A 27,724-nucleotide genomic window follows, 5' to 3' on the forward strand; every position below is an offset into this window, starting at 1 on the left:
CTCAGGCTTCCTCCCGCTCCTGCCCCTCCCACCCACACGCTCATCCTTTGCTCCAATAAGTGGCCCTGAGAGGGGGCGTGCGCTGCAAAGCATTCTGGGAATTGTAGTTTTCTGGACAGACGGGACAGTCGGTAGCAGACGCCGTGGTGCCGCCTGTTCTCCCGCCTTCATTTCCCATCGTGCTGAGGCGGGTGGCATGGCGGAGAAGGATGACACCGGACTTTGACGAAGAGGTGGTTTTTGAGGTAAGGGGAAAATGGCGGTGGATGTGGATTGCCTTTGTTTGAGACGGACAGGGGGGAAGGCGAAGGGCCGATCCCGGGACAACGGATTGGGTGACGCTCCTGCCAGCCTAGGTCCTCGAATCTCGGCGATTTCTGGGCCTAGTGTTGGTGGCAGCCTGACAGGTGTAGCCCCAGGCACCCTTGCCGCGGCAGCCTCGGCCTCAGGCCCGCCCAGAATTCCCAGCTGGGGCTCCGTTGCTACGCCGGTGGACAGGCGCCCCCTGCTTGTTCCTTCCCGGGGGATGGATATGCTCGCGGGCGTACTCTGCCCGAGCGGGGCGGGGTCCTATCGTGCCTTTTGGATACTCCTGAATACAACTTAGCCTCCCCCTTTTTCGTCCTCGATCTTTTGGGTCAGTATCCAGAAGTGCCTCAGGTCATCTTTCACGGTCGAGGCGTGGCCCTCGTAATGAAGGCAGCAGGTGCCCGTTTTCTAACACGTTTTAAAATCTATGTGTGGGACCTACTGCGAGTATTTAGGACCGAGGCATATCAACATCTAGGTCTAATTCTTTTGTCCTTTGCTGTTGCGCTAGGTGTAGCCCGTTCTTCTGACTCGAGGCTCTGGGTGTGAGTGCTTTTGTGTGGGACTATTTTAAGACGTTCTCTGCCATCTTGAATGAAACACACACGCGCGCGCGCGCGCGCACACACACACACACACACACACACACACACACACACACACACACTATGGCGAGTATTTTGTTGCCACTTATCTATCAGATGCAGGAGAAAATTCACACCCGTTATAGATATATTGCAAATATGTATGCTTTATGTTCACTTATCCAAATAGATTGTAAGAAATTTTTAAAAAGAAATGGCCTATTCCATACAGTGAGAAAGCGAGGCACTAAGTGCAGAATGATAAATGTTGAAATATGTATAAACTGTCGTTGGAGGATTGATTTGGAAACAGGAGTCTATTCTTGTGGCCTCAGAGAAGCTACACCCAGTAAATGATACCGGAGATAAATCTTGAGCTATGAATCGGATTAGACAGATCGAAAGGAGAAAATGCATTACCGGGAAAGAACTGAATATGCCAAGGTTAGGAGGTGTGAAAGTACCTGGTGTGGATTTTTTTAGGGGCATGAGTGGGAGGGTCGCTATATAAAGTGGCTTCATGTGACTAGAATGTAGCAGTAGTGAAAGATAGGGCCATTTTATCAAAATGAGGAGTGGATTGGAGGAGCTCATTAGGGAAGACAAGTGTTTGAATTTTGGAAATGAGAGAAAAAATGATGGAATAATGGCTTGGACAGATAATTCTAAGGTAAAATCAAGGAAGCAGTTACAGATTGAATGTGGGAGCTGAAGAAGAGACAAAAATGTAGGTTGCTCAGATTTCTAGGGTAAAGAAAACTGGGTGGATGTTATTTTTTTTTACCCTATTTTCTTAGATTTCTGAATATAATAGTAATGAATGCCCAAAGAACATTTCACTATAGAAAATAAACCACAAAATTAAAATTATCTGTTAATCTACCAGCCAAAGATGGCCCCTATTAACGTTATAGTATTGTGTTCTTACAGACTTTTTTTATGCAAATGTATGTTTAATGTGTGATATTTTTTAAAGCAAAATGTATCATACGTAGAATTCTGAATGTATTTTTCACTTAAATTTATCATGAGTCTAACTATTCATTACTCTTTGAAAATATTGTTAATAACATAATATCCCTGCATGCATGTTTATCATAATATAACCATTTTCCCCTTATTGGATAATTATATTGTTTCAAAATAACCATTGTATCAACACTGATATGATTCCATCTTTAACTGCAACTCTGATTTTTCCTTAGAATAATTTCTAGAGGTGAAACTAATGGGTCAAAGGATATGACAATTTTTTAAGACTTATATAGAAAGGTTATACTAATTTATGTTTCCATTAGGAATAAGAGCATTGATTTCACCAAATCCTCAGCAACAGCCTTCTTAGTTTCTTTTAATCTTTGATAATTTGATAGGAAAAATAGCATTCCATTGTTCTAGTGTATATTTTATGCATTTATTGGAACCATTTTTATTTCTTTACTTGCCTGTTTCTTTTTGTATTTTTTTGTCCATTTTCCTATTGGATGCTAGCTTCTTAAAAATTGACTTGCATGAGTTCTTCATATGTTACTTAGACCTTGTAAGAAATTGTAGAAAATTTCTTCCAGTTTGCTGTTTAATTGACTTGCCTTTTGTCATGTACATTAATCTTTTCTGTAGCATAATAGTAATGAGGAAAGTGTACAAATCATAAGTGTGTGCAGATTGATGAATTTTAACATGTTGGATACACCAATGTAAGCAGCAGCAGCCAGATCAAGAAACTGAACATCACCATCACACCAGAAGCTACCTCTTATTTCCTTTGTCAGTTCTGCCCACTTCAGATATAACCATTATTCAGACTTGGAATAACGAACTTAATTTTGTCTATTTTTATAGTTTATACACTGTGCAATTCTATTTGTATATCTCTTTTTTGGCTAACTTTTTTTCTTTCTGGTTTTGTTAGATTCATCCATATTGTCATGCGAGCATTTGTTATTTCTCCATAGTATTCCATGTGAATGTATGACAGCTTTTTAATCCATCTTACTGTTCATGGTCTTTGAGTAGCATCCAATCGGGACTATTATGAATAGTGCTGCTTAGTATGTATGTTTTGTTGAACGTATTTCTTTATTATTATTACTATTCTTATTTTAAGTTGGGGCAGAGAGAAAGGGAGAGAATTCCAAGCAGGCTCCACACTGTCAGCCCATGGCAAGTCTCGAACTCAGGAACCATGAGATCATGACCTGAGCAAAGATCAAGAGTTGGATGCTCAACCAACTGAACCACCCAGGCACCCCTTGTTGAACATATTTCTGTTGTATATATATTTAGAAGTGAAATTACTGAGTCATAGGAAATGTATATGTTTACCTTTTGTAGGTACTGCCAAATATTCCAACCCAGTTATACCAGTTTATACTCCTCCCAGCAGTCTATAAGAGGTCTAGTTGCTCTACATCCTCACCAACACTTGCTAGTATCAGTCTGTTTTTTTTTTTTAAGTGTATTTATTTATCCTGAGAAAGAGAGACAGTGCATATGTACACTTATGCACCTGTACCTAAGAGGTGGGGAGGGGCAGAGAGTTGGAGGGGGAGAATCCCAGGCAGGGTCTGTGCTGTTAATTAGCATTTTCCTGATAAGGAAGTTGAGAGTCTTTTTTATATGTTTATGACCCCACCCATTGTTTATCTACTTTTGAAAAGCTAATTCCAGTTTTTTGCATATTTTTCAATTGGGTTAATCTCTTTTACTGATTTAAGGAGTTCTTTACATATACCTGATACAAGTCCTTTGTTGGATATGTGTACCTCAGATATCTTATCTCAGGATATATGTAGCACTCTCTTAATTGTGCCTTTCAGTGAACAGAAGCTCTTAACTTTCTTATAATCCAATTAAACCTTCTTTTGTAGTTAGTACTTTTAAAGAAATATTTGCCTACTTTAAGGTTACAAATGTATTTTCTCTCAAAGCTTTATTTTACCTTTTGCATTTAGATCCGTCATCCATGTGGAACTGAGTTTTGTATGGTATCAAGTAAAGGTCAACATAATTTGTTTTTCAAATAGATGTCTGGTTAACCTGGCATTTACTCAACTGACCATTCTTCCACTGAACAACCATGTTGCCTTTGTAATAAATTAGGAAACCTTGTATGTGTGGCTCTATTTCTGGATGCTCTCTTTTCCATTGGCCAATTTGACCATTCTTATGCCAATAACATTATTTTAACCACTATAACTTTATAAAAAATGTCTGATCGGATAAACCTTTCAGCTTTATTTTCCTTCAAGGTTGCTTTGGCTATTTTTGGTCCTATGCATTTCCAAGTAAATTTTAGAATCAACTGGTCAATTTCAGTTAAGAAAAAAAAAGGCTGAGATTCTGATTGGGATTGCTTTGAATCTATTGATTGATTCAACAGATTCAATTGATTTGGAGAGACTTGACATCTTTACAATACTAAATCTTCCAATTTGTGAACATTTTTACTCTCACCTTCTAAATGAGGCAGTTTCTCATCTCTGTGTTCTAGAACTGATTTTACAAACAGGGAATATAGGGGAGAAAAATAATTTTCCCTCTACCCTTCTACTTCTTGGCTGAGAACCCTGTATTAAAAGATACATTAACAGAGAAAAACAAACAAGTTTATTAACATGTATACCTCATTTGTTCATGGGATATACTGTGAAAAACCAGAGCTAGACAATATTTAAAGCAGTAAAAACAGATTTTAATCCTGGCTATCACAATAGGTGAAAAGAGACCTCAGTGAGAACCAGACTTAGTTGCAAATATAGCCTGGGCAAGAGGGAATTTAATTACTAAGAGGAAACACTGGGATAAGAGGGGTTTTGGGGAGCCTGGGTGGCTCAGTCAGTGAAGTGTCCGACTTCAACTCAGGTCATGATCTCGCTGCTTGTGGGTACGAGCCCCTCATCGGGCTGTGTGCTGACAGCTCTGACAGCTTGGAGCCTGGAGCCTGCTTCGAATTCTGTCTCCCCCCTCCCCTGCCACTCACATTCTGTCTCTCTCTCTCTCAAAAATACATAAACATTAAAAAAAAAAAAAAAGAAGAGTGGTTTTGGCTAAACTGATCTAATAGAATAATTCTTGCTAAAGACAGGGGTGGGGTGGGTGTTGGTTGGACATCAACCTGGGTGGGTGATAGAAAATGAGGAACCCAGTATCTATCAAGGTTGTTATGCTCATGAAGCTGAGAACACATGATCACGATCATAAGCAACAACGTAAGAGTCAGGAAACCATCACATCTGCCTCTCGATAACCCACAAAGCTGGTACAGTGGTACTGGAACTCAGAATCTATCCACTGTCTCTACCGCAACTGCCTCTGCATTACCAGAAAGCTGGTAACACATATTGGAACAAAGGAAAGAAGGAAGGAGGAAGAGAGAAAGAAAAGCCCACTTATATCTAGAATCCTAGCTGCAAGATAATTTGAGAAATCTTACATTTAGCTTTCCTGTCTCTTAAACCTCTCCTACCCTAAGAAAATTTGACTGGATATTTTTGGTGTATTTGTTTTAACACTGTTGTTTTAATGATTTTTAGAGTCAGAAGTCAAACGCATTTATGTCTTAAGACTTACTCAGGGGGCGCCTGGGTGGCTCAGTCAGTTGAGCAACTGACTTCGGCTTAGGTCATGATCTCACGGTTTGTGAGTTCGAGCCCCGCGTCAGGCTCTGTGCTGACAGCTCAGAGCCTGGAGCCTGCTTCTGATTCTGTGTCTCCCTCTCGCTCTGCCCCTCCCCCACTCATGCTCTGTCTTTCTCAGTCTCAGAAATAAACATTAAAAAAAATTTAAAAAAAAAGACTCAGAATGTCATATGCTACATTAAAATTAAAATTTTAGGGGCGCCTGGGTGGCGCAGTTGGTTAAGCGTCCGACTTCAGCCAGGTCACGATCTCGCGGTCCGGGAGTTCGAGCCCCACGTCGGGCTCTGGGCTGATGGCTCAGAGCCTGGAGCCTGTTTCCTATTCTGTGTCTCCCTCTCTCTCTGCCCCTCCCCCGTTCATGCTCTGTCTCTCTCTGTCCCAAAAATAAATAAACGTTGAAAAAAAAAAATTAAAATTTTAAATTTTAAGTCAAGCAGAGTTTTGGAAAGTACTCCCAACTATATCCTTTTCCTACCTAACACTGTTTTTTAAGTGCCTTGATTTAATATCAATTTCCTGGAGTATTGGTAACTCTACTATCTTTTCTTATAATATTGACCCAGAGGTCATCTTTGAGTGCTGCTACTTTGGGAGGACCAGGGCTACACTGAAAGATGATGTAGTAGAGAATTAAGACAGAAAAGAAAGTGAGATTCCCAGGTCCAGGTCCCAGTCCTTGCCCCAGAATCTGACCTTCTTTTTATCAGTACTAGACTCCAAATATACCTTCAAAGTTAATTCCGTTATCTTGGAACCTAACAGCCCCAAGAGGCTCCAGTGGAAAGGAGTGGAAAGCATAACCTCAGACTTGGACCTCTCAGGCAGAACAACAACAGGACAAAGTTTCGAAAATGATGAACAGCATGTCTAACATGGGTACTCTGCAAAATGAATACTGAAATGCCAATATCATCATTTTACTCTGTAATTGTTATCTGTAAGATCTTTAGAGAGTATGTAGCCTCTATTGGCCTTAGGCAGGTGTTATAAAGTTCTGATGTTGCTCTTTTGTAGCTTTCAGATTTTTTCATTATAAATTAATTGTAGAACTTTGAGCCATTCATCCTTTTTTGAATCCTTCCATGCCCAGAGCAAAGAGTACCTGAAAATAAGAAGTTTTTATCTGAAGGACAAATATTTCTACCTCTTTGCATTATTTGTAGTGTATCTAAACCATTTCTTTGTAACTACACTATAGGGACAAAGTTGTCCTCAAGGGACTCTTTACTCTTTCATATCTGTCCACGATAACCCTATTTCGGTGGCTGAATTCTTTGGTTTTTGTTGAAATTCATTCTCTTTTCCTTTGTTCATGACTGGGAAAGCTAATTTTTGCACCTCTTATCTCTATCTCTTTCCCTCCTACGTACTTCTCAGTAAATTATTAAATGTTAGCTCTTTGTTGCCATTATGTTCAGGTGTACCCCTCCCCCTCCCCACACTAAGTCAGATAAATGTGAGATGGCTCTCATCCAATCTCTCACACGTAAAAGTCAGTTTAAAAAATCCTTCCTTACTTGAGAGATTCTCCTTTCTTTATGTTACTTTTATACATTTTAATTTTAAAAATTTTAATTCCAGTATCCTTTCTATATTTGAAGGTTAAATATTATTTGTAGATTCTTTCTATTTGCACTATTGGTTTGACTAATGGAAGAAAATTGTTTTTTGTCTGTGAATGTATATATTGACAGTATTTGGTATTTTGATAATGGAATTGCTATCTGGAATAATTATAAAATTTAAGGTATTGTTGTGTCATCTCATTTTCACTTAAAATTCATCTTCAGTTTTCTGCGGTACATAAAATTCCACAATTGTATAAAATACTCTACTTCTAAATAGTAGCTGAGCTTGGAAGCATAGCAAAACTCATGCTTTTATCACTATCTGAAATTGAAAGAATACTTATTAATGAGTTGTTAAATTAGAACCCTATTGACATAAAAGATTAATCATTAAGGCCAAAGCTAGTTTATTACCAGATGTGCAATAATAAATTTGTTTGACACAAGCTATAAAAATTATTCTTGGGGAACAAGTCTTTGCTTTTTTCTGTCTGGGTGATATTCCTTCCATTTTGGCTTCACATATCTGCAGATCTCTAATGAGGATTTTAACATCTAAAAAAGTAAAATAAAACCAATGAAACAACAGATTTGGGGCAAAAAAAAAAGAGTTTAACATTAAAAAAATTAAAAAAATTTTTTTAATGTTTATTTTTGAGAAGAAGTGGGGGAGGGGCAGTTGAAAGAGGGAGAGAGAGAATTCCAAGCAGGCCCTACCTACACTGTCAGCACAGAGCCTGACATAGGGCTTGAATGTACAAACTGAAATCATGACCTGAGCTGAAACCTAGTCCGATACTTAACTGACTGAACCACCTGGGTGCCCCAGTGCTTAAATTATTTTTATGGTTGTCTTGGTATTTTTACACAGTTCTATTAAAGGCTTTCTTTTTTTTTAAAGTTTATTTATTTTATTCTCTACACCCAGGTTGGGGCTTGAACTCATAAGGTTGAGTAAATAAGAGTCAAGCCCTTAGAGTTCTCCATTAATTAGGAAATCTAGGAAGAGATTCGGCTCATTTCCAGTCCATTTTTAGATCAGGAACTCTTACTCAATTTTAGTTTTCTTGGTTCTGTACCAGTGTTTCTGTAGTTCCCAAAGTTGGAATTTTGTTGACTAATCCACACCATTAATTTCATGTCTCTTTAACAGCTTTATTGAAGTGGATTTTCTACTTCTATATATATCTTGCCCTATCCTTTTAGTTTCACTCTTCCTTACAGATTCTCCCTTTCTGATGAAAGTGCATAATACATCATTTTGAGAGAAAAATCTCTCCTTTCTCTCTTAAGGGAACCACAAATTCTTTTTCTACTCTTTTTATTATCATTTGGGATAAGGAAAAAAGACAATAAGGTTGGATGTGATCTAATAATATCCAGACCTCATTCTAATGTTTATCGCATGCTCTTCTCACAACATGTTGCCTGTGTGTTTGACTTGGTTCTAATTTTTTTTTAAATAGTTAAAAATGAGTTTTACTTCCTCACCTTGCTTCTGCCCTGCATCCAATAAATGCCCATTATATGCCAGTTCATTCATCAGATACTAAATGATATTAAGGGTAGCATCAGAACTAGGGAGCACTCAATCCACCACTGCTACCTTCCTTTCTCTTAGTTAAGACCAAGTCATTGTCGTTCTTTATATTTAATCAGTTGAGTGTATAAGCTGTGCAAGTCAGTTTTCTCCCTTTTCATCTCTTCAAGCTTTTTTTTTTTTTGATGGATAGATTTTGTTTTGTACTATATACAATTGTACTTAAGTACATTTGTGCTATTGTATGGAAAAAATGTGAAGTCACTCTTTAAAACTTTTTGTTGTGTATAACACTTCATATGATTAATTGGATAAGATTGATTTTGATTGGAAAATCTTAGAAGCCTGCAGCCAGGAAAATTTATGAATATAAGTCTTACCTGCTGCTAGTTTACAAAAAATTTTTAAGTAAACATAATTATTAAGTAATATCCTTTAAAGGCGTTTAAAAACCCCTACTCCTTCTATTACTTCTGCAGTTACTGAGTGGTAGTGAAGGAATTATGTTGAGGTTTTTTTCAAAGAGCTGCTTCTGATTGGAAAATGCTTAGTAATGATGAAGACACACCCTCCAGTTCAGTGGCCATTTTGTAGTGTGGTTCTTCTGGAGAAACAAGTGGGAACCATCAAAGAAAGAAGTGTATGGATCAGAAGAATATGGGCAAAAGGCAATAAATTTTTCATCTAGGTCAATTGGAGAAATTATAACTATGCTGTCCGTGAGTAGTTTAATTAGTAAGACCAATTTTTCTGGATGCTTTTAGCTTACTTAATCTTTTTGATTTCTGTGATTAGATTTGCTTTGCTCATATTGAGGAACAATTAAATTAAAGCTTGGATTCAGGGCTTTGGGTATAGTAATTTAGAAGTTACATTGAAATATGTAAACTACAAAAAGTATTTCCTGTTATTTTATAATTAATCTTGCAAGGTACTTTTTATGGTATTATCTATCCAAGGTTTAAGGTTGGGGGTAGGGGAAGCAGTGAGTAGTTATTTTCAAATTATGCTTTCTGATTGTGTACTGATTTAAAGATGAGTGAAAAGTCTGTAGGAATTCAGTATATTGACAATATAATTAATTGTAACGGGTAAATTTATTTTCCTTTATAGAGTTAGTAAATTATGACAATTTTAGCTCTTTATATCTAAAAGCATTTTCATTAAAAATAGAGAAAACAGCTACCTTGCATAATTTGGTAATGACAGTCTTCCTCATGAGCTTATTTTGTGATGTTCTGCAGTTAGCCTGGAAAGAAATAAGGAAATAATAGCAACTAACAACAGGAATTCCTCCTTTTCCATCATATTTTCCCAGAAAATTGCTGTTTTACATGTAATAATTACATTTATACCTATAGCTATAAGCTATATTCAAGGAGAAAAGACTTCTAAAATATTTTTAATAGCTAATAAATAATTGTTTCCAGGCAAATATCCTCCATCAAAGCCCTTAATTATAGAAAATCTTTTTTTCATGAAGATTTTGTTTTGAATAAAAGATCTTTTAGAGATTCCTTTGGCATGGCAGAAACTTTTAAAAATATATAACTTACATTACAGTACTTTCTTTTCTGAAGAAATTAAAAACAGATATAAATCTTTAAAGAAAAGTTACCTGTAAGTAATTTGATAGATTGTTTTAACAAGGGACTGGAAACAAAGCCTTCTAGGTAAGCACAGGTTTATTATAAATTGAAGTCTTCATTGACAAAGTCACTCCTACATTATACACTTTCATATCTCTGTGCCAATGCCTCCTGTCTTCTACTGCCTTCTGTTAGTAGCTAACTGCCTTTTCCTACTGCTTCTTGTGTTTAATAATGGACTTAAAGAGATCAGATGACATCTGACATCTGACAGCAGTTAGCATTTGATATTTTACTGACATTTTATTTTTTTATTTTTTATTTTTTTTTTCAACGTTTATTTTTTTATTTTTGGGACAGAGAGAGACAGAGCATGAACGGGGGAGGGGCAGAGAGAGAGGGAGACACAGAATCGGAAACAGGCTCCAGGCTCTGAGCCATTAGCCCAGAGCCTGACGCGGGGCTCGAACCCACGGACCGCGAGATCGTGACCTGGCTGAAGTCGGATGCTTAACTGACTGCGCCACCCAGGCGCCCCTTACTGACATTTTAAATAATGGAACTGTGTAATAGTTGACTAGATGATTAATCTTGATATAGACAAGTGCACAGGATCATTCTATTCATTTGCTAAACTAACAATTCGACACCTTTTTTATTAGGCCTTACACTGGGCACCTTTTTCCACACAAATAACACATGAATGTATTCTCATTATGAAAAAGTCAAATAATACAGGGAAAGCATCAGCCCTCCCTTAATCTTCATTTTCTTCCTAGAAGTAACCACTCTCCTCAGTTTTCTGCCAGATCATTTTCAGTGCAATTATATTCATATATACACATAAGCAAATATATACTCATAGTACACATAGAAATGTTGTATAATATCTATAGGATCAATGCCTAGTAGAATTGCTAGATCAATGGATACGTTAATATTTTTATATACTCCCATTAATGGCATCTGAAGTATCTTTTTCCTTATACCCTTACCAACACTATACATGACCAAACTTAAGCGTTGCCAACTATCAGGTTGAAATTATATCTTTGTTTGAATTTGCGCTCCTTCGATCAAGGGTAAAGTCTAGCATGTTTTTATTTGTATTCACCCATTTGTGTATTTTTTTTCCTTTGAACTGCCTCTTTATATCCTTTGCCCATATTTGTAGTTTTTAATATTTTCTTATTGGATTATATGGTTTTATCATAAAGAAATTAGTTTTATCATATGTTGGCCATATTTTCTCTTAAGTGTCATAAGAGTTGTTTTAAAAACTCAGTGAGATAGCCTTGAGAATAATTTGGAAGAATAAGGTACTGTTGTTTTTATAGTCCCAGGATTCTTTGCAGCCAGTTTCAAGGTTTGTGTAATCTGAGGTAAATACATACGAATTATAACTTATCTGAAGAAAAATGATTGGGAATAAAAGTAGGTATTATCGGGAGAATTATGCTTTGTTGAATTTTCTAACTTAATCTGTTAGATAATTTTTAAATTACAAGTCCAGTTTCTGGTTAAAAAAAACACAACTATATAAAATACTGTATTAGACTGAGTTAATGAATTTATTTACTCTAAATTAGTTGCAGCGTAGTGAAATAAATAACAGTTTTGGCTCTCTGTTGGCTTGTGTAGATTCAAATTCTGGCTCTCTTATTTCTGTGACCTTGGCTAAGTTACATGTTCTTTCTATGTCATAGTTTTTCTCTTTTCTCAAACAAGCTCTGCCTCATACAGTTATCATAAAGGTAAAATGAGTTAACACATAAAATGCTTAGAAATGTGCCTGGTACTTAGAAATAAACATAGGTAATCAGTAAATGTTTGGTGCTGCTGTTTGGGGACGAATTAGTGGGGGAGAGAATCAACCCAATAGATGTGAACTGACACTAATCATTCTCCTGTGAGAAGAAAAGTGCTTCTCAGTAATATTGAACAGAATCCACAGCCTCCACTGACATTTCCAAACCAGAGATAAACACTGTTGGAACCTATGAAATGAGCCGGTGGAGCAGGTCAAGGACCGTTTCCGGACTCCCCCCTGCTTGTGGCCCCCATAGCCTGTGGGGAACTGCAGCACTGGAATACTTGCTTAATTTTGTTTGTGTGATCTTGATCATGTTTGTGCCTGCTATGGCTCTATCACACTTGGTGAGTGGATTTCTAAATTGATAATCTATCGCCTGTAGATTATTTTTCCTCTTTGCATTTATACCTGAAAATTTCCCTTTGGTTTTTGCTTGAATTATTCCCGATTGTACTTTGTTAACCCTAAGATAATAAGTATAGAACTCTTTTAAGAATGAGTAAACAGAAAAGTCATGGAGCCTAAAACAATTCTATGAAGATTTGGAGTTGCCACACTCCAACAAAGTATATTCACAGAAGGGGAAAAAAAATCCAGATTTGTGTTTCCAGATTAAAGTGGCTATAGTTCTATGAAACCTAAAGCCACCAGTGAAGGGGGAATAATTTAATAATTTGAGATGAGGACAACCTGAAGAGAGGAAACAATACCCCTGAATTAAAAATTGTACCATGGGGGCGCCTGGGTGGCGCAGTCGGTTAAGCGTCCGACTTCAGCCAGGTCACGATCTCGCGGTCCGTGAGTTCGAGCCCCACTTCAGGCTCTGGGCTGATGGCTCGGAGCCTGGAGCCTGTTTCCGATTCTGTGTCTGCCCCTCCCCCGTTCATGCTCTGTCTCTCTCTGTCCCAAAAATAAAAATAAACGTTGAAAAAAAAAATTTAAAAAAAAATTGTACCATGCAGGATCAGCATTTTGGACCTTAAGTGAATAAAATCTGATAAATAAGTATGTTGTTAACCATGTCTTTTACTTTCTGTATTCTGATGCATTGATCATCTCAGGACCTTACTGACCCTGGAGGGATTGCCGCTCCCAGAGTTAACCAATTCCTAAGAGATAGCAAACTGTTCATCTAGGTAACACACCTCTCACCTGGCCACGACGCATCTGCCCTAATCATCACAGGGTCAGATACCAGACCTCACTAGGGACAACCCCTATGCTTCAGAGCCTGCTGAAATTATGCAGACTAGCCAGTTTTAAGCCTGCTTCCCTTGCCTTGCTTATTCCTTCCCAAAGAAACCACAGTAAAGGCCGTGATCCATAATTTCCTCCCTCTTCCCTCCTGACCAACCCTGGTGCTGCCCACCATGACCTCCCCTTCCTCATGGCATGGCCTGCCTCCATCTTTTGAGATCTATGAATATAACTGTCTTTCCAATGGCAGTCATCTCCTGATCTGTTGGCCTTACCTGAGCAATGAAACTTATATTTTAAAACAATAAGGGATACCTGGCTGGCTCAGTCGGTGGAGCATGCAACTCTTGATATTGGGGTCGTGAATTCAAGCCCTATGTTGGGTGTGGTCCTTACTTTAAAAAAAAATAAATAAATGAAAGAAGACTTCTTCTAGATACCCTTTTTCCTCAGAGACAGTTTTATGTTATTATTAAGGGTGTAGGCTTTGGACTCAGACCAAAGCTGGGTAGTCTTACACTATTTAACTTAGCCACGTTTTTGACTTCATATGCCCTAATTTCCTTCTAAAATGGTAGGAATAGTAATAATTTCGCTTTAGAAGTTTGTTGTTGAAAGTAAAGTATTATAGGGGCGTCTGGGTGGCTAAGTCAGTTGGGCATCTGACTTCGGCCCAGGTCATGTTCTCATAGTTCGTGGTTCAACAGCTCAGAGCCTGGAACCTACATCAGATTCTTTGTCTCCCTCTCTCTCAGCCTCTCCCCTGCTCACACTCTGTCTCTCTAAAAAATAAACATTAAAAAAAATTTTTTTTAAGTAAATAAAGTATTATAAAACATCCTTAACTTAATGCCTACCATATAAGCAACTCAAGAAATGTTAACTTTCTTTACTATTACTCTATTTTCCAGCTTCGGCTCTACTCTTTTCTGAAATATTGGCCTCTTGTAAGGCCTTCTTATCTTCTCATCCTCTGTATTACCTCTAGCTGATCTCATCTACTCAATATGTTCCCATACCTGTACCCTACTATGTGGGTTTACCACCATACCTATTTGCTAAAAGCTCAGATCTGTGCGTTCAAACTGGGCCACTTTCCTGATCTCCAGATATTTTAGGTCTAAATTATTCACATTTGAGTATCTCATAGGCTCCCTCTTCAGCCTTGTTGTGCTGCCACTATTTTATATTTCAGTAAATAACACCACCTAATTGTCCAAACCAGAAATCTAGGAGTCACCTTGCCCCCCTCTGTTGCCCGCCACTTTCAAGCATAAATGGGTAGTAAATTTGAAGAGACGGTATTCACAAACTAAAGAGTGTTTATTACATTTTGAGAAAGGGAGTAGGGGTGAAGGGTAAGATAAAGGTATTTCTCATTTCATGTCTTTTTGTGTTGTTTGAAATATTTATTTAAAAATAGCAATATGGTCAAAAAAATTTTTTTGTGAAATTGAACAATTGAATTTCCTTTTATAGCATAAAAACAGTTAACTTTTTCTTAAATATTCCCAGAGAGAAGTTAATGGCAGAAAAGTTCTATAATTCTAGTGCCAGACATATAGAAGGTGCTCAATAAATATTTGATTAGTGATAAATGAACAAATTGATGGTTGGATTGCCATTTGTTTTCCCTTTCTAGCTAAGTGATTTTTCTAGTGGAATGCCGCCAGCACCCAGTCAGTGGCATCTAGAAAACAGCAGATAGTTGGTGAGAAACCAGAATCAGAATTTGACCAGTAGTTGTTGTAGACTACAAAGGGCTTTCTAAAAGTGTGTCTGTGAACAGCTCCTTCTGGGAAAGAGAGGGAGAGAGTCCATAGGGTACATAAGAACATAAGAGTTAGTGTGAAAGAGCATCTGCGGTTCTTAGCCTGACACATGTGCCTGGTTGTAAGCCTATAGCATTGAGATGTGCCCATAACCAAACTTTGCTCTTGATGGCTGGTTAAAATTTCAATGCATAAATTCAGATGTAGTTATTTTGAACATAACTCATTTCACTCTTAGAATGCCTATTGAGTTTTAGATTACAAGTCATGGAAAAATAAATAATTTTCCATTTAGGTGTTTACTTTTTAAATCTATCATTCTCCCAAAATAAGAAGTGAGGAAAACAGCTGTTGGGCTACTTAAGTTTTGTCAATTTTTCAATCTATGATTGCTCATATTATAAAACAACATTTCTCAACCTTAGCACTATTGACAGTTTGAGCTGGATGCCTCTTTGTGGGGCTTGTCCTATGCATTGGAGGATGTTACATAGCATTCCTGATCTCTGCCTACTAGATGCCAGTAACATTCCTCCCCTCCTCAGTTATAACAGCCAAAAATATCTTCAGACATTGGAGTTGGGGGATGGGTGCAAAATCTAGTTTGAGGACTACTGTTCTATATAGGAACGTACTGTTTGGTTTTTGTTTATGTTTTTTAACTGTCTTAATGGTATTTTTAAAACATGGCTCCAAAAATCACAAAATTGTGACTTTTTATTCCACAAACTTTTAATTAGTTTGTGGAAGGTAAATATGAATAATTGACTTTGACAGGCAATTAGTCATTTATTTGTGACTAATAAGTCACAAGACTGGTAAGTCTCCACTAAGACTGGTTACTTAAAATCTTATTGCTAGAGGATACCTTTGACATTTGTTATCCTTGGTGGGAGTATTGAGTGACCTGGGCATTGTTGTAGAAAGTTTGCAAATCCAAATATTTGCCCAATGTTATATGAATACTTTTTATGAATACATAAAATATCACATACATATGTTGCAGTGGGTTAATTGGTGCTAGTATAATTAACTCAGAAATTCATTTAAAGATGAAGCTAAATTAACATTTGCTTTTTGTCATATTCTCTTTCAGCAGATATTACCATTATATGGAAATTTGCAAAGACTTGAGTGTTCTAGTCTAAAATTTAATAAGCTTATCTTTTTCCCAGAGTAAAATAATAAATGGAATTTTCTCAATTTTACATTTTTCTGCCATATTATTTTCTTAAATCTTTTATACCAGACTCTAGGAAAGCCTGGCATCTGATTTTTTAAAACTTATAATGGACTTTTCAAATTATACATAAAAGGAGAGAATAATACCGTGAAAGGTCTCTATACCCACGACCCAGCTTCGGCTTGAACAGCTGTTAATATTTTGCTAAACTGTCTTATATGTTTCTCTCCCACCCCCACCTTTTTTTTTTTTTTGGAGTATTTTATGAGACTGATGCACTGCCCACTGTGCCAAGAGGGCCACTTTCTTGGAGTATTTCAAAGCCGATCCCAAACATTACCTGATTTTACCTGTAAATTCTTTAGTATGCATCTCTAACAGACAAGTGTGCTCCCTTCTTTTTTAAATGCTAACTCCAATATAATTATTTAATAAAATTAGTAATTCCCTAATAATTGTCACCAGCCAGACCTAATGACCGGACCTTTACTATTCACCTGCTTGTACTCACTGACCTTTGTCCCACAGTTTTCCTTACGCTCTTCTTTCCAGCTTATATCTCTGAAGTCAGGCAAAAGACCAAGGGGCATAGCATCCTGTGATAGAAACTGGAACTACTCCTTAAGCAATAAGGACTGCCTGGACAAACAATTCTAGCCAGCCCAGACCACCTAGACCAGCTTGAATTGAACCCCCAACTCATGCCTATGCAGGTGGACCATGGATGGAGTGACCCATAGAGTGACTGTCAGTTACCTTTACCTCATTGTAATGACAAAATCTCTGCCCAAGGAGAAGCACAGCCTCATTTACATAACCTAGGGTACATGTAAAGGCATGCTTCCTTAGGATGCATGTGCCACTTGATGCTTGCCTCTAAGTGATGACAAGGCTCCCCTATCTAAATATTCATTGTAATCCTTAATAAAAGAAACCCATTCACCCTTGCTCAGGGAGTCAGGCTTTGGAAGTTATTCCCCATGCCTCCTTATTTGCTGCAAATAAAGTTTCCTTTGTGTGACAACTTACCTGTTGTAGTTCTATATGTGACTCATCAAGGAGCAAACTCACGTTTAGTTAGATTACAGTATCACCTAATATCTAGCCTGCATTGGGATTTCCTCGAGTATCTAAAAAATGTCTTTTTATAGTTGTTCAAACCAGGATGTAGGCAAAACTCATATATGACATTTGGGTGATATTTGGATGTCCCTTTAGTCTTGAGCAGTTTCCTCCACTTCCTTTATTATATGGCTCATTTGTTGAAGAAACTGAGTAATTTGATATGTAGAATTTCTGTATTCTGACATTGGCTGATTGCATAGGATAAGATGGCATTTGGTTTAACATAAAATTATAATATTTTAACATACCACTTTTTTATCTTGTTTCTCACAGAACATCATGGGGTTTTTTTTGTTTTTTGTTTTTTTTTTAATAATGTTTATTTCTTTTTAAGAGAGACAGAGTATGAGCAGGAGAGGGGCAGAGAGAGAGGGAGACACAGAATCCGAAGTAGGCTTCAGGCTCTGAGCTGTCAGCACAGAGCCCAACGCGGGGCTTCAAACCCAAGAACTGCGAGATCATGACCTGAGCTTAATGCTTCACCGACTGGGCCTGAGCCACCCAAGCGCCCTGATGAATTTTGTTTTACCACTTGAGCAAGTTTAAGAAAATAGCATTCTTATTTTGTACTTAAGGAAGCTGGGACCAAGAGAGGATTTTCCTGAAACATGGCAGCCTATCTGGAAAGTATCAAAACACTCAGTATTTTCTTTGGTAGTTGAAAGCAGTGGTCTTATCAGAAGTAGCATAGAAGGAAGATTTTTAGCAAGGACCTCACCTGTTTTGTTTTGTTTTCTTCCCTATGCCTAGATATTGCTTGGCACATAGAAAATGTTCCATTAGTATTTATTAATGAATGAGTTGCCTAATTTTGCCATTGTTGCCAGGTTGACTATTCCTACTCTGGCCTAGAACCTGGAAGGTTACAACGTATTCTCTCTGTAAGTGTTTAAAGCAGTTCAGAAGAGAGAACCTAATAATAAAAGTATTTTACCCATCACCTCAATTTCTGCACTAGTTTATCTTCCTTTTTAAATGCAAACCAGCAATAATGGTACTGGCACTTGTGCAGAATGCACCACAAATCATGCAGAAAGCAAACAATGCATTAAATGGGTGGTTCAAGCTTTATATATCCATCAGTGTGGGATCTGATATCTTTAATATGTGGGTGGGCATGAAGTGCAGGTAGTCATGGACTTAAATGAGTCATTTTCTTGAAGTGCTTGTTCAGCAAAAATGTTGGGGTTTCCTGTCTATTTTTGTTTATTTTTCTCACAAAAATAGGTTTCAGCCATCACAACAATCTTAGCACAACCAGAGACTCTTGGCTGCCTTTCATTTAGCAAAATTCTTTCTGGTGCTATGATGTGTGTTTTCTGTCAGGCTAAAATTTACAGGAATAGTGAACCACAAGGATTTCCTGAGGAGAAGCTCCCACATGCTGTGTCTGAAGTTTCTCGTATTTCTTTTGGCAACACTATCATTCTACAATACTACAGAATTATAGTTTGAGTCCAGTGCTAATAATTTTTTACAAGAAAACAACTTAACTGAAATATTTATGGTTCTATTTTGCTTGAACCAAGGAAAAAAGTTATAACCAAAAATTACCTATCATCACCTACTCTACCTTGCCCTCTACAAAAAAGAAGTCCCTGGGGCGCCTGGGTGGCGCAGTCGGTTAAGCGTCGGACTTCAGCCAGGTCACGATCTCGCGGTCCGGGAGTTCGAGCCCCGCGTCGGGCTCTGGGCTGACAGCTCAGAGCCTGGAGCCTGTTTCCGATTCTGTGTCTCCCTCTCTCTCTGCCCCTCCCCCATTCATGCTCTGTCTCTCTCTGTCCCAAAAATAAATAAACGTTGAAAAAAAAAATTTCAAAAAAGAAGTCCCTTTTTGAGGCTGCCATGAACCTATAATAATATTTACCATATGAAGCATAGAAATTTCTATGTATTCGTTTATAAATTTAATACCCCAACCTACAAATACAGTGATTAGGGCTGTTGCAACATGGAGCCTGATCTTGTCGTAAAAGAAGAAATACATTATTTTATATATTAGGCCATCACATTTTAATAACTAACATATTTGCCTTTTTCTTTCTTTTTTTTCAAGTTTTATTAAAATGTATTTTGAGAGAGAGAGAGAGAGACCAAGAGCAAGCAGAGGAGGGGCAGAGAAGGAGAGAATCGCAAGCAGGCTCTGCACCAGCCGCATGGACCATGATGTAGGGCTTGATCTCCAAACCATGAAATCATGACCTGAGCCAAAACCAAGAGTTGATAGCTTAACCAACTGAGCTACGCAGGCAACCCCATTTGCTTTTTTCACTTCTCACTCGTGCATAGGGTAGAAAAAGCTTATCTATATGGGTTCATATTCCACATTAAAATCAACCTTTTCTAAACTATCACTTGTTGAGTTTTGTTATGGGTATTCTTTGGTAATACAATTGTCAGAAAAGACTTAAAAATATTCCCTTTCTAGGGGTGCTTGGGTGGCTCAGTCAGTTAAACGTTTAACTCTTGGGGCTCCTGGGTGGCGCAGTCGGTTAAGCGTCCGACTTCAGCCGGGTCACGATCTCGCGGTCCGTGAGTTCGAGCCCCGCTTCAGGCTCTGGGCTGATGGCTCGGAGCCTGGAGCCTGTTTCCGATTCTGTGTCTCCCTCTCTCTCTGCCCCTCCCCCGTTCATGCTCTGTCTCTCTCTGTACCAAAAATAAATAAAAACGTTGAAAAAAAAAATTTAAAAAAAAAAAGGTTTAACTCTTGTTTTGGGCTCAGGTCATTATCTCATGGTACAAGTGATTGAGCCCTGTGTAGCTATTAGTGCAGAGCCTACTGGAATTCTCTGTCTCCCTCTCTGTCTCTGCCCCTCCCCAGCTTGTGCTCACGTGCTCTCTCTCAAAATAAATAAATACACATTTCAAAGAAAAAAAGAATCCAGCTCTCTCCTGTTAAGCCAGGTAGTAAGGAGGTTTGCAAAAATGTAAAACAATCCATCTTGCTCAATACCTTTCTTTTTCATTTTGGAGAAATAGTGTTCTCATTAAAAATTGCATTATTTACATTAATATTGTAATGGGTTTACTGTTCTCTTAAGTAAATTAATAAATATTTTAATTTTTTTAGTTTTAATTTCTAATATGATAAATGTTGTTGGACATCCACAAAAACTCTTTGGGGCTCTCAATAATTTTTAAGATCCTAAAGAGGTTTTGAGACCCAAAAAAATCTGTGAACCGCTAGTCATGATTTGGTTTTCTGAGATCTGTCAAATAGTACACAGGTTACTTGGCAGTTTCAGAGAAAATGTGATGGTAATTTTAGCCCCCAAACACTTTTTTTAAATTAATAAAATAATAATTTTACCAACAATCGCTTTGCACTCTTAAAATTTGCTCAGTTGTGCTATGAGGTCTAATTTGGTCGGTTCATCTTAGTTAATGTTGAGTTTGTTAACCAGGGGATCTTTGTTTTTCATTTGTGTGTTACCATTGGTTAAATACTAAATTTTATTTTGGCTCTAAAGCAATGGAAGCATAAAAATAGAAATAAAACAACAAAATTAAGGATGCAACTCAGAATACTAAAATAAACATTATGAATAAGAGCTTTAGAGTACATACAGTCTGAGTTTATATGTTTAGAAATGGTCTGATTTGTAATAGCAGTCTAAAAAAGTAAAGTGTAAATAAGACATACAATGGTGCCTGGAATTATATTCTATCAGACCTGCGGTACCTTCATCCGTAGTCTCCAAAGATTGTCTACTCTGAAATTTTGTCTAACTAGTTACACAAAGCCATGAAACAAGGCACAGTGATAGTCTTGGCAGGCCAAAATTTTCCAGAACTGTAAAACAGTGCTTTCTAGGGTGAAAGTGATGAATTCTGTCACTAGAGATGGGGAAGAAACCAGAATTACTACAGCATCATTCATAGTTGCCATAGCTCATATAAATGGATGTCACACCTTTGATAAGAACGTTGTGAAACCAACCAAAAAGTTAACGAAAAGTTTTACATTGCTAGAAAAGGCAGAATGAGGTACTGACAGAATTACTGTATCAAATGACACCTCTGGACGTTATTGGTATTATTCAAGGTACATGATTAATGCTGCTATTTTGCAAAAAGTGAAATAGCACGTGTTCCAGATTATGGTGTTTCCAACTGAGTACATATGCTTTAAGTTGATGTGCAGAACACGTATGGAGAACAAAGTATTCATTGTTTCTCTTCTATTTAATTACTTTTAAAATTTTCCGTTTTGTTATTGTGTGAGCTGTGATATGAACTGGAAAAGGAAGGGACTTTGGGGTCAGTGCTGACACTCATCAGCTAAGTGTGGAGTAAGAAAGGTATTAGAATTTGAATGAAAAGAAATTTAGCCCCCATCCCCACCCTGAAGCCTGTTGCCAGAGAACAGTTAGCAATCAGAGTGTGCCTCAAGGTCTTGACTGAGCCTTTAATTAAAACTGGGGTCAGCAAACTAATGCTTTTGGGGCAGATTTGTCCTCTGCTCCTGCCTGATTTTCTGTGGCTGGTGAACTAAGAGTGGACTTCACGTTTTTAAATGGTCAGGGGAAGTATCAAAAGAATGATATTTTGTGACATATGAAAATTATAAGAAGGTCAGTATTTCCATAAATAAAGTTTTATTGGAGCATAACCACACTCATTGTTTTATGTAGTGCTGTGGCTGCTTTTGCACCACAGCAGCAGAACTGATTAGTTACGATAGAGACCATATGGTCTGCAAAGTGTGAAATATTTACTGTCTGGCCTTTTACAGGAAAACTTTGATGACCCTGGAATTAGAGTAACTCTGCTTTGATCCATCTTATTTATTGTTCTTCCCCCAGGGGAGTTCACTTGAAGAAAGAGTTCTGCCTTAAAAAACAAGTTGTGTTGTGTGTTGTTTTTTTTTTTAAGTATGTAAACTTTTCGAAAGGTCAGCCCAACCGAACAAGCATTCTTGTTCTTTTGCCACTATGGGGACAGAGCAGGGTGGGGTTCACAACTCATTTTGAAAATATTTGAGTAATTCAAGGCGATATTTGAAGATCAAGGCAATATTTGAAGATACATTACGGGTGATGTTAAGATTAACCGTTTGTGCCACCAAAGGTTTTAAGTCTGGTAGAGAGATAAGAACATATCCCTCCTTTTATTATAATTTTTTGTGTATTTTTTTTTCAAAAGAGTATTAAATGTAGCTTTAAAAGGAGGCATTTTACTTATCTTCTATTCTGGCAAATTGATACCCAGCAAATTGCTACCAGTACAAGCAAATTCCCACTCTGCCTCATTTTCCCAAACTCAAGGATATATTCCCTAGAAATATTGGTCTCACTTAACTGCCTCTTCTGTTTCCGTAGTATCCAATACAATTCTGCAATTATTAATTTGCTTGATATTTCTATGCTAAATTATAAGGAAGTTTCCCTGGTGTCTTTCTCTCTAAACATAGGAGGGACTGTTTGTTATTTTAGATAGTATAGTATAATATTTCAGAGTGTTGGCTTTGGAATCAGACCTATCCTGCTTTCTGTATCTAACAGAGTGAGTCTGTTTCCTCATTTATGAAATAGGTATTAACAATAACAATGATCATAATACTTTTTAAAGTTTGTTGTGAACCTTAAGTGAAATGATGCAAGTGGAATGTTTAGTTAAGCTTTTGCCACATGATACTACATTAGCTGTGTTGCTGTTTACTATTGCTTTCATGGTGGTTGTTATTTTATCTCTACTACCTAACGTAAGGTCTTTTTTAAAGTATTAAATATTTTTGTTGAATGGAATCAGGGTTTATTTTTAAACATGTCACCAACTTTGTGCTTTAGAGAAGACAAAGTTAAAATTAAAGCTTGCTATTTATCCAGAAAGAATTGTGCCATGTATTTTCATCCAACAGTGATGCTGATGCATCTGATGATTGGAGTAATTTTGTTTGTTTGTCTTTTTGTTTTGTCTGTTCCAAAACCTGTGCTCTTTCCACCTGGCTTATATATAGTTGAAGTGTGATTTGAGTGATTACTATGGACCAGGTACTGTTCTAAGTGCCTTGTATGTATTTAGTCCTTGAAAGGACCCTATGAACAAGGTGTAATTATTATTCCTATTTTAAGATGAGACAGCTGAAGCGAAGAATTTAAACTGTCATAGGATATTCAACCAATAAGAGGCACAGTTGGGATTTGAACCTGTAGTCTGGCTCCAGAGTTTGTGTTCTTAACCACCATGTTCTAATGCTTTTATTAGCCACAGAATCTCTTGTTTGCCTTATGGTTGTATGTGAAATACAGCTTATTTTAGGTAATTTTCTTGGAGTTTTAAGATTGTTTACAGTGGCAGATGTATGGTAGGTCATACATACTTTTCCTTGAATGAATTAGTGAATATGATAGTATAAAATTATAATTAATGTAGTATAATCATTGCTTAAATCTTAGCTTCAAGTAATAACTACTTTTCATTGTAGGCCCTCTTAGGAGCTATCTATAGTCAGGCTTGGCTATTTTGAAGTAATCTACTCTAATACTACAAATATTTGGGCAAAGAAATTGCTTTACAAATCTATTTATATTCCTAAATCCATTTTTTCTTGCTGGTACCCACTCAGAAAAATCTGTGTTTAGAGTTTTTCCTTTTTTGGGTCCCTCTGTTGAATTGTTGATTTTTTTTTTTTTTTAATGTTAAATGGCATTGTGACAGATAATTCACTTTTTAATAGATGAAGCCTTAAAGAATTGGGGCATACTGGTCATGATAGTGAGTTTCCTATTGAATTTCACCTCTAAGCTTTTTAAATAGCAGTGATCTTGAAATTTGCTTTATTTCATATGTCTTTTTCAGAATTCTCCACTTTACCAGTACTTACAGGATCTGGGACATACAGACTTTGAAATATGCTCTTCTCTGTCACCAAAACCAGAAAAAAGCACAGTGACAGAGGGACAACAAAAGCCTCCTGCAAGAGCCCTGCCAAAAGTAAGAAATCACGCTCATTCTCTCTGATTAATCTCTTGTTCTTCACCTCACTAATTATTCAAAGTGCCTTTACCTTTACCCTTGCAAAAACAAACAAAAAAAAAACACATAAGTACCTCCATGTCTTCTTCAACACTGGTTTAAGATATTATGTTTTAGGGGCGCCTGGGTGGCGCAGTCGGTTAAGCGTCCGACTTCAGCCAGGTCATGATCTCGCGGTCCGTGAGTTCGAGCCCCGCATCAGGCTCTGGGCTGATGGCTCGGAGCCTGGATCCTGTTCCCGATTCTGTCTCCCTCTCTCTCTGCCCCTCCCCCGTTCATGCTCTGTCTCTCTCTGTCCCAAAAATAAATAAACGTTGAAAAAAAAAAATTCTTAAAAAAAAAGATATTATGTTTTATTTCATCAGTAGTACAAAACTGTTTAGATAAACATAAATCCTTGCTGTTTTGGACTATCTCAGTAACTTCTATAATAAATGGAAATTAATATGGTTGAAGATTAAAATATATTGTTTATTCAAATATTGAAGTTGTTCAGAGGGAACCAGAAAAATATACTAAAGCCTTAATAAGAATTCAACCAGTAAGACTCATATTAATTGAAATTTTTTTCTTTTCATATTTTTTAAAAGAGAGCACAATTAACGTCACTCCTAATCAGGGAAATACAAATCAAAACCACACTGAGGTACCACCTCACGCCAGTCAGAGTGGCTAAAATGAACAAATCAAGAGACTATAGATGCTGGCAAGGATGTGGAGCAACGGGAACCCTCTTGCACTGTTGGTGGGAATGCAAACTGGTGCAGCCGCTCTGGAAAACAGTGTGGAGGTTCCTCAAAAAATTAAAAATAGATCTACCCTATGACCCAGCAATAGCACTGCTAGGAATTTACCCAAGGGATACACGAGTGCTTGATGCATAGGGGCACTTGTACCCCAATGTTCATAGCAGCACTTTCAACAATAGCCAAATTATGGAAAGAGCCTAAATGACCATCAACTGACAAATGGATTAAGAAGATGTGTTTATATATACAATGGAATACTAGTTGGCAATGAGAAAGAATGAAATCTGGCCATTTGTAGCAACATGGATGGAACTAGAAAGTGTTATGCTAAGTGAAATAAGTCAGGCAGAGAAAGACAGATACCGTATGTTTTCACTCATTTGTGGATCCTGAGAAACTCAACGGAAGACCAGGGGAAGGGGTAGGGGGAAAAAAAAGCTACAGAGAGGGAGGCAAGCCATAAGAGACTCTTAAATACTGAGAACAAACTGAGGGTTGATGGGGGGTGGGAGGGAGGGGAGGGTGGGTGATGGGTATTGAGGAGGGCACCTGTTGGGATGAGCACTGGGTGTTGTATGGAGACCAATTTGACAATAAATTACATATTAAAAAAAAGGAAGAAAAATAAAAAAAAAAATAAAGGAGAGCACAAGTTATAAGAAAGCAAATTGATAACATATTTCACAAACAGTTTCAAGGGTATATGATGGAGTGGGTATATTTACCTCAATTTCTGATGCCCTTTTTTTTCTGATGTATCTTTTTTTTTAATGTTTATTTATCAATTTATTTTGCAAAAGAGAGTGTGGGCGGTGAAGGGGCAGAAAAAGAGGGAGGAGAGAATCCCAAGCAGGCTCTGCATTGTATGCACAGAGCACTACATGGGGCTCGATCTCATGAACCATGAGATCATGACCTGAGCCAAAATCAAGAGTCAGATGCTTAACCAGCTGAGCCACCCAGGTGCCCCTGCACAGTATCTTTTTATACAATAAATATCTCAGTTGACTACAACATTGTGAGGCTAAGATACTAAAAAGAATCTCCATTACCATCAATTATGTTCTGTAAAATGCATTTAGTAGATTCATTTATGTTCTATTAGCCATATTTATTAAAATAAGAAGATATGCCAGTACATTTCAGTTTTAACAAAAGGAATTCTAATTTAATAGGAAAAAAACCCAGATTACCTCATTTCCTAAACATTCTAGTTTAATCATTGTTTTATTACAAGACATCATTATTTTGGGGAGGAGGCTTTTAAAGTTTTCAATTAGTTATTTACTCTGTGGTGATAGAGAGAGAAGTATCTTTTCTCCTGTTCTTAGAAAAATCCCTACAATGTGAGATAACCAAGCTGGTCCCATTTGCCAGAGCAGAATGAATACTGGAGAAATGTTTTTTTGACTGACACTTACAGGGTGGGAGTTAGGGAGTTAGAGCTCACACAGATCAGAACCAGTTTGCTATTCCTCTGCACTTAAACCCTTTCTTCTCCCTGACCCTTTCAAATGTGGATGTTCCTGGGAAGAATTTTGAAAGCAAAACCTAAGGATACACTAACAGGTTATTTATAGATTAAGACTTGGATTTGAGATTACTTGGCCACAAAAGACAAAAAATGGGCCAAGGGGTAGTCTTAGCCAGGATATGGGCATTGGCGTTTTTTTGTTGTTACGCAAAAACTTGGGTTTTATAGGTTTTAATCCTTTTCATTTACGATAGGTATTTTTACATATAGAAATGTTATTATTAACTTTTAAATAAATAAAATGAGAGTTGAAAATTTCATCCCTCAGAAATTAAGGACCAGTAAAAAGCATAGCCAGAGAATGCGTTTCAAAATTACCACAGGTTGGGGCACCTGGGTGGCTCAGTCGGTTAAGTGTCCGACTTTGGCTCAGGTCACAGCTTGTGGGTTCAAGCGCCTCATCGGGCTCTGTGCTGACAGCTCAGAGCCTGGAGCTGGCTTTGGATACTGGAGCCTGTTTGGGATTCTGTGTCTTCCTCTCTCTCTGTCCCTCCCCTGCTTGTGCTCTGTCTCTCTCCCTCTCTCTCTCTCTCAAAAATAAACATTTAAAAAAAATTACCACATGTCCAGAAAGTTCCTTTAGCCTTCATATTACACATTTCAATTGTATGAGCTAAATTTTTCTAAAATGGAGTTTTTCTAAATCTGGGGCAGCTGAATTTTAGAAAGATTTGTTGTATTACTTAGTTCCTTCTCAGGGGATATATTTTTAGAATTGCCCCCAAAGTTCTGTTCAAGCAGTGAAGTACCGATTATTTTCTTTTGAAAGCAGATTTTTTATTATTATATGAGATGGTGATGAAGCTATATTTAGGATTAATCACCCTTTTTTCACTTTTATTTATTTTTTTTTTCAACGTTTATTTATTTTTGGGACAGGGAGAGACAGAGCATGAACGGGGGAGGGGCAGAGAGAGGGAGACACAGAATCTGAAACGGGCTCCAGGCTCTGAGCCATCAACCCAGAGCCTGACGCGGGGCTCGAGCTCCCGGACCGCGAGATCGTGACCTGGCTGAAGTCGGACGCTTAACCGACTGCGCCACCCAGGCGCCCCTTTTCACTTTTATTTTTTAGTGTTATTGTTAAGTACTGACTGAGTAGCTATATTGGGATTCTCACTGTGAATATTTATTCTCTGTATA

The 27,724-nt window shown here is 37.5% G+C and overlaps 1 protein-coding gene across 7 annotated transcripts in view; it reads left to right on the top strand.

Moving 5' to 3' along the window:
- Nucleotides 1-51: 51 nt before the first annotated feature.
- VEZT (vezatin, adherens junctions transmembrane protein) overlaps nucleotides 52-27,724 on the top strand; it is a 65,887-nt gene continuing 38,214 nt past the window's right edge. For 3 of the 7 annotated variants that reach the window (XM_043562166.1, XM_043562164.1, XM_043562165.1), the window contains exons 1-2: nucleotides 105-245; nucleotides 24,122-24,256. In XM_043562166.1, coding sequence (XP_043418101.1) covers nucleotides 210-245; nucleotides 24,122-24,256 — 171 coding nt within the window. In that variant the 5' untranslated portion in view covers nucleotides 105-209. Of the gene's footprint in view, nucleotides 246-24,121; nucleotides 24,257-27,724 lie in introns of those variants that run through there. The other 4 variants (XM_043562167.1, XM_043562168.1, XM_043562159.1 and 1 more) reach the window with 3 other exon arrangements.

This window comes from Prionailurus bengalensis, chromosome B4 (genome assembly GCF_016509475.1).
Source record: "Prionailurus bengalensis isolate Pbe53 chromosome B4, Fcat_Pben_1.1_paternal_pri, whole genome shotgun sequence".
NCBI classification, from domain to species: Eukaryota; Metazoa; Chordata; class Mammalia; order Carnivora; family Felidae; genus Prionailurus; species Prionailurus bengalensis.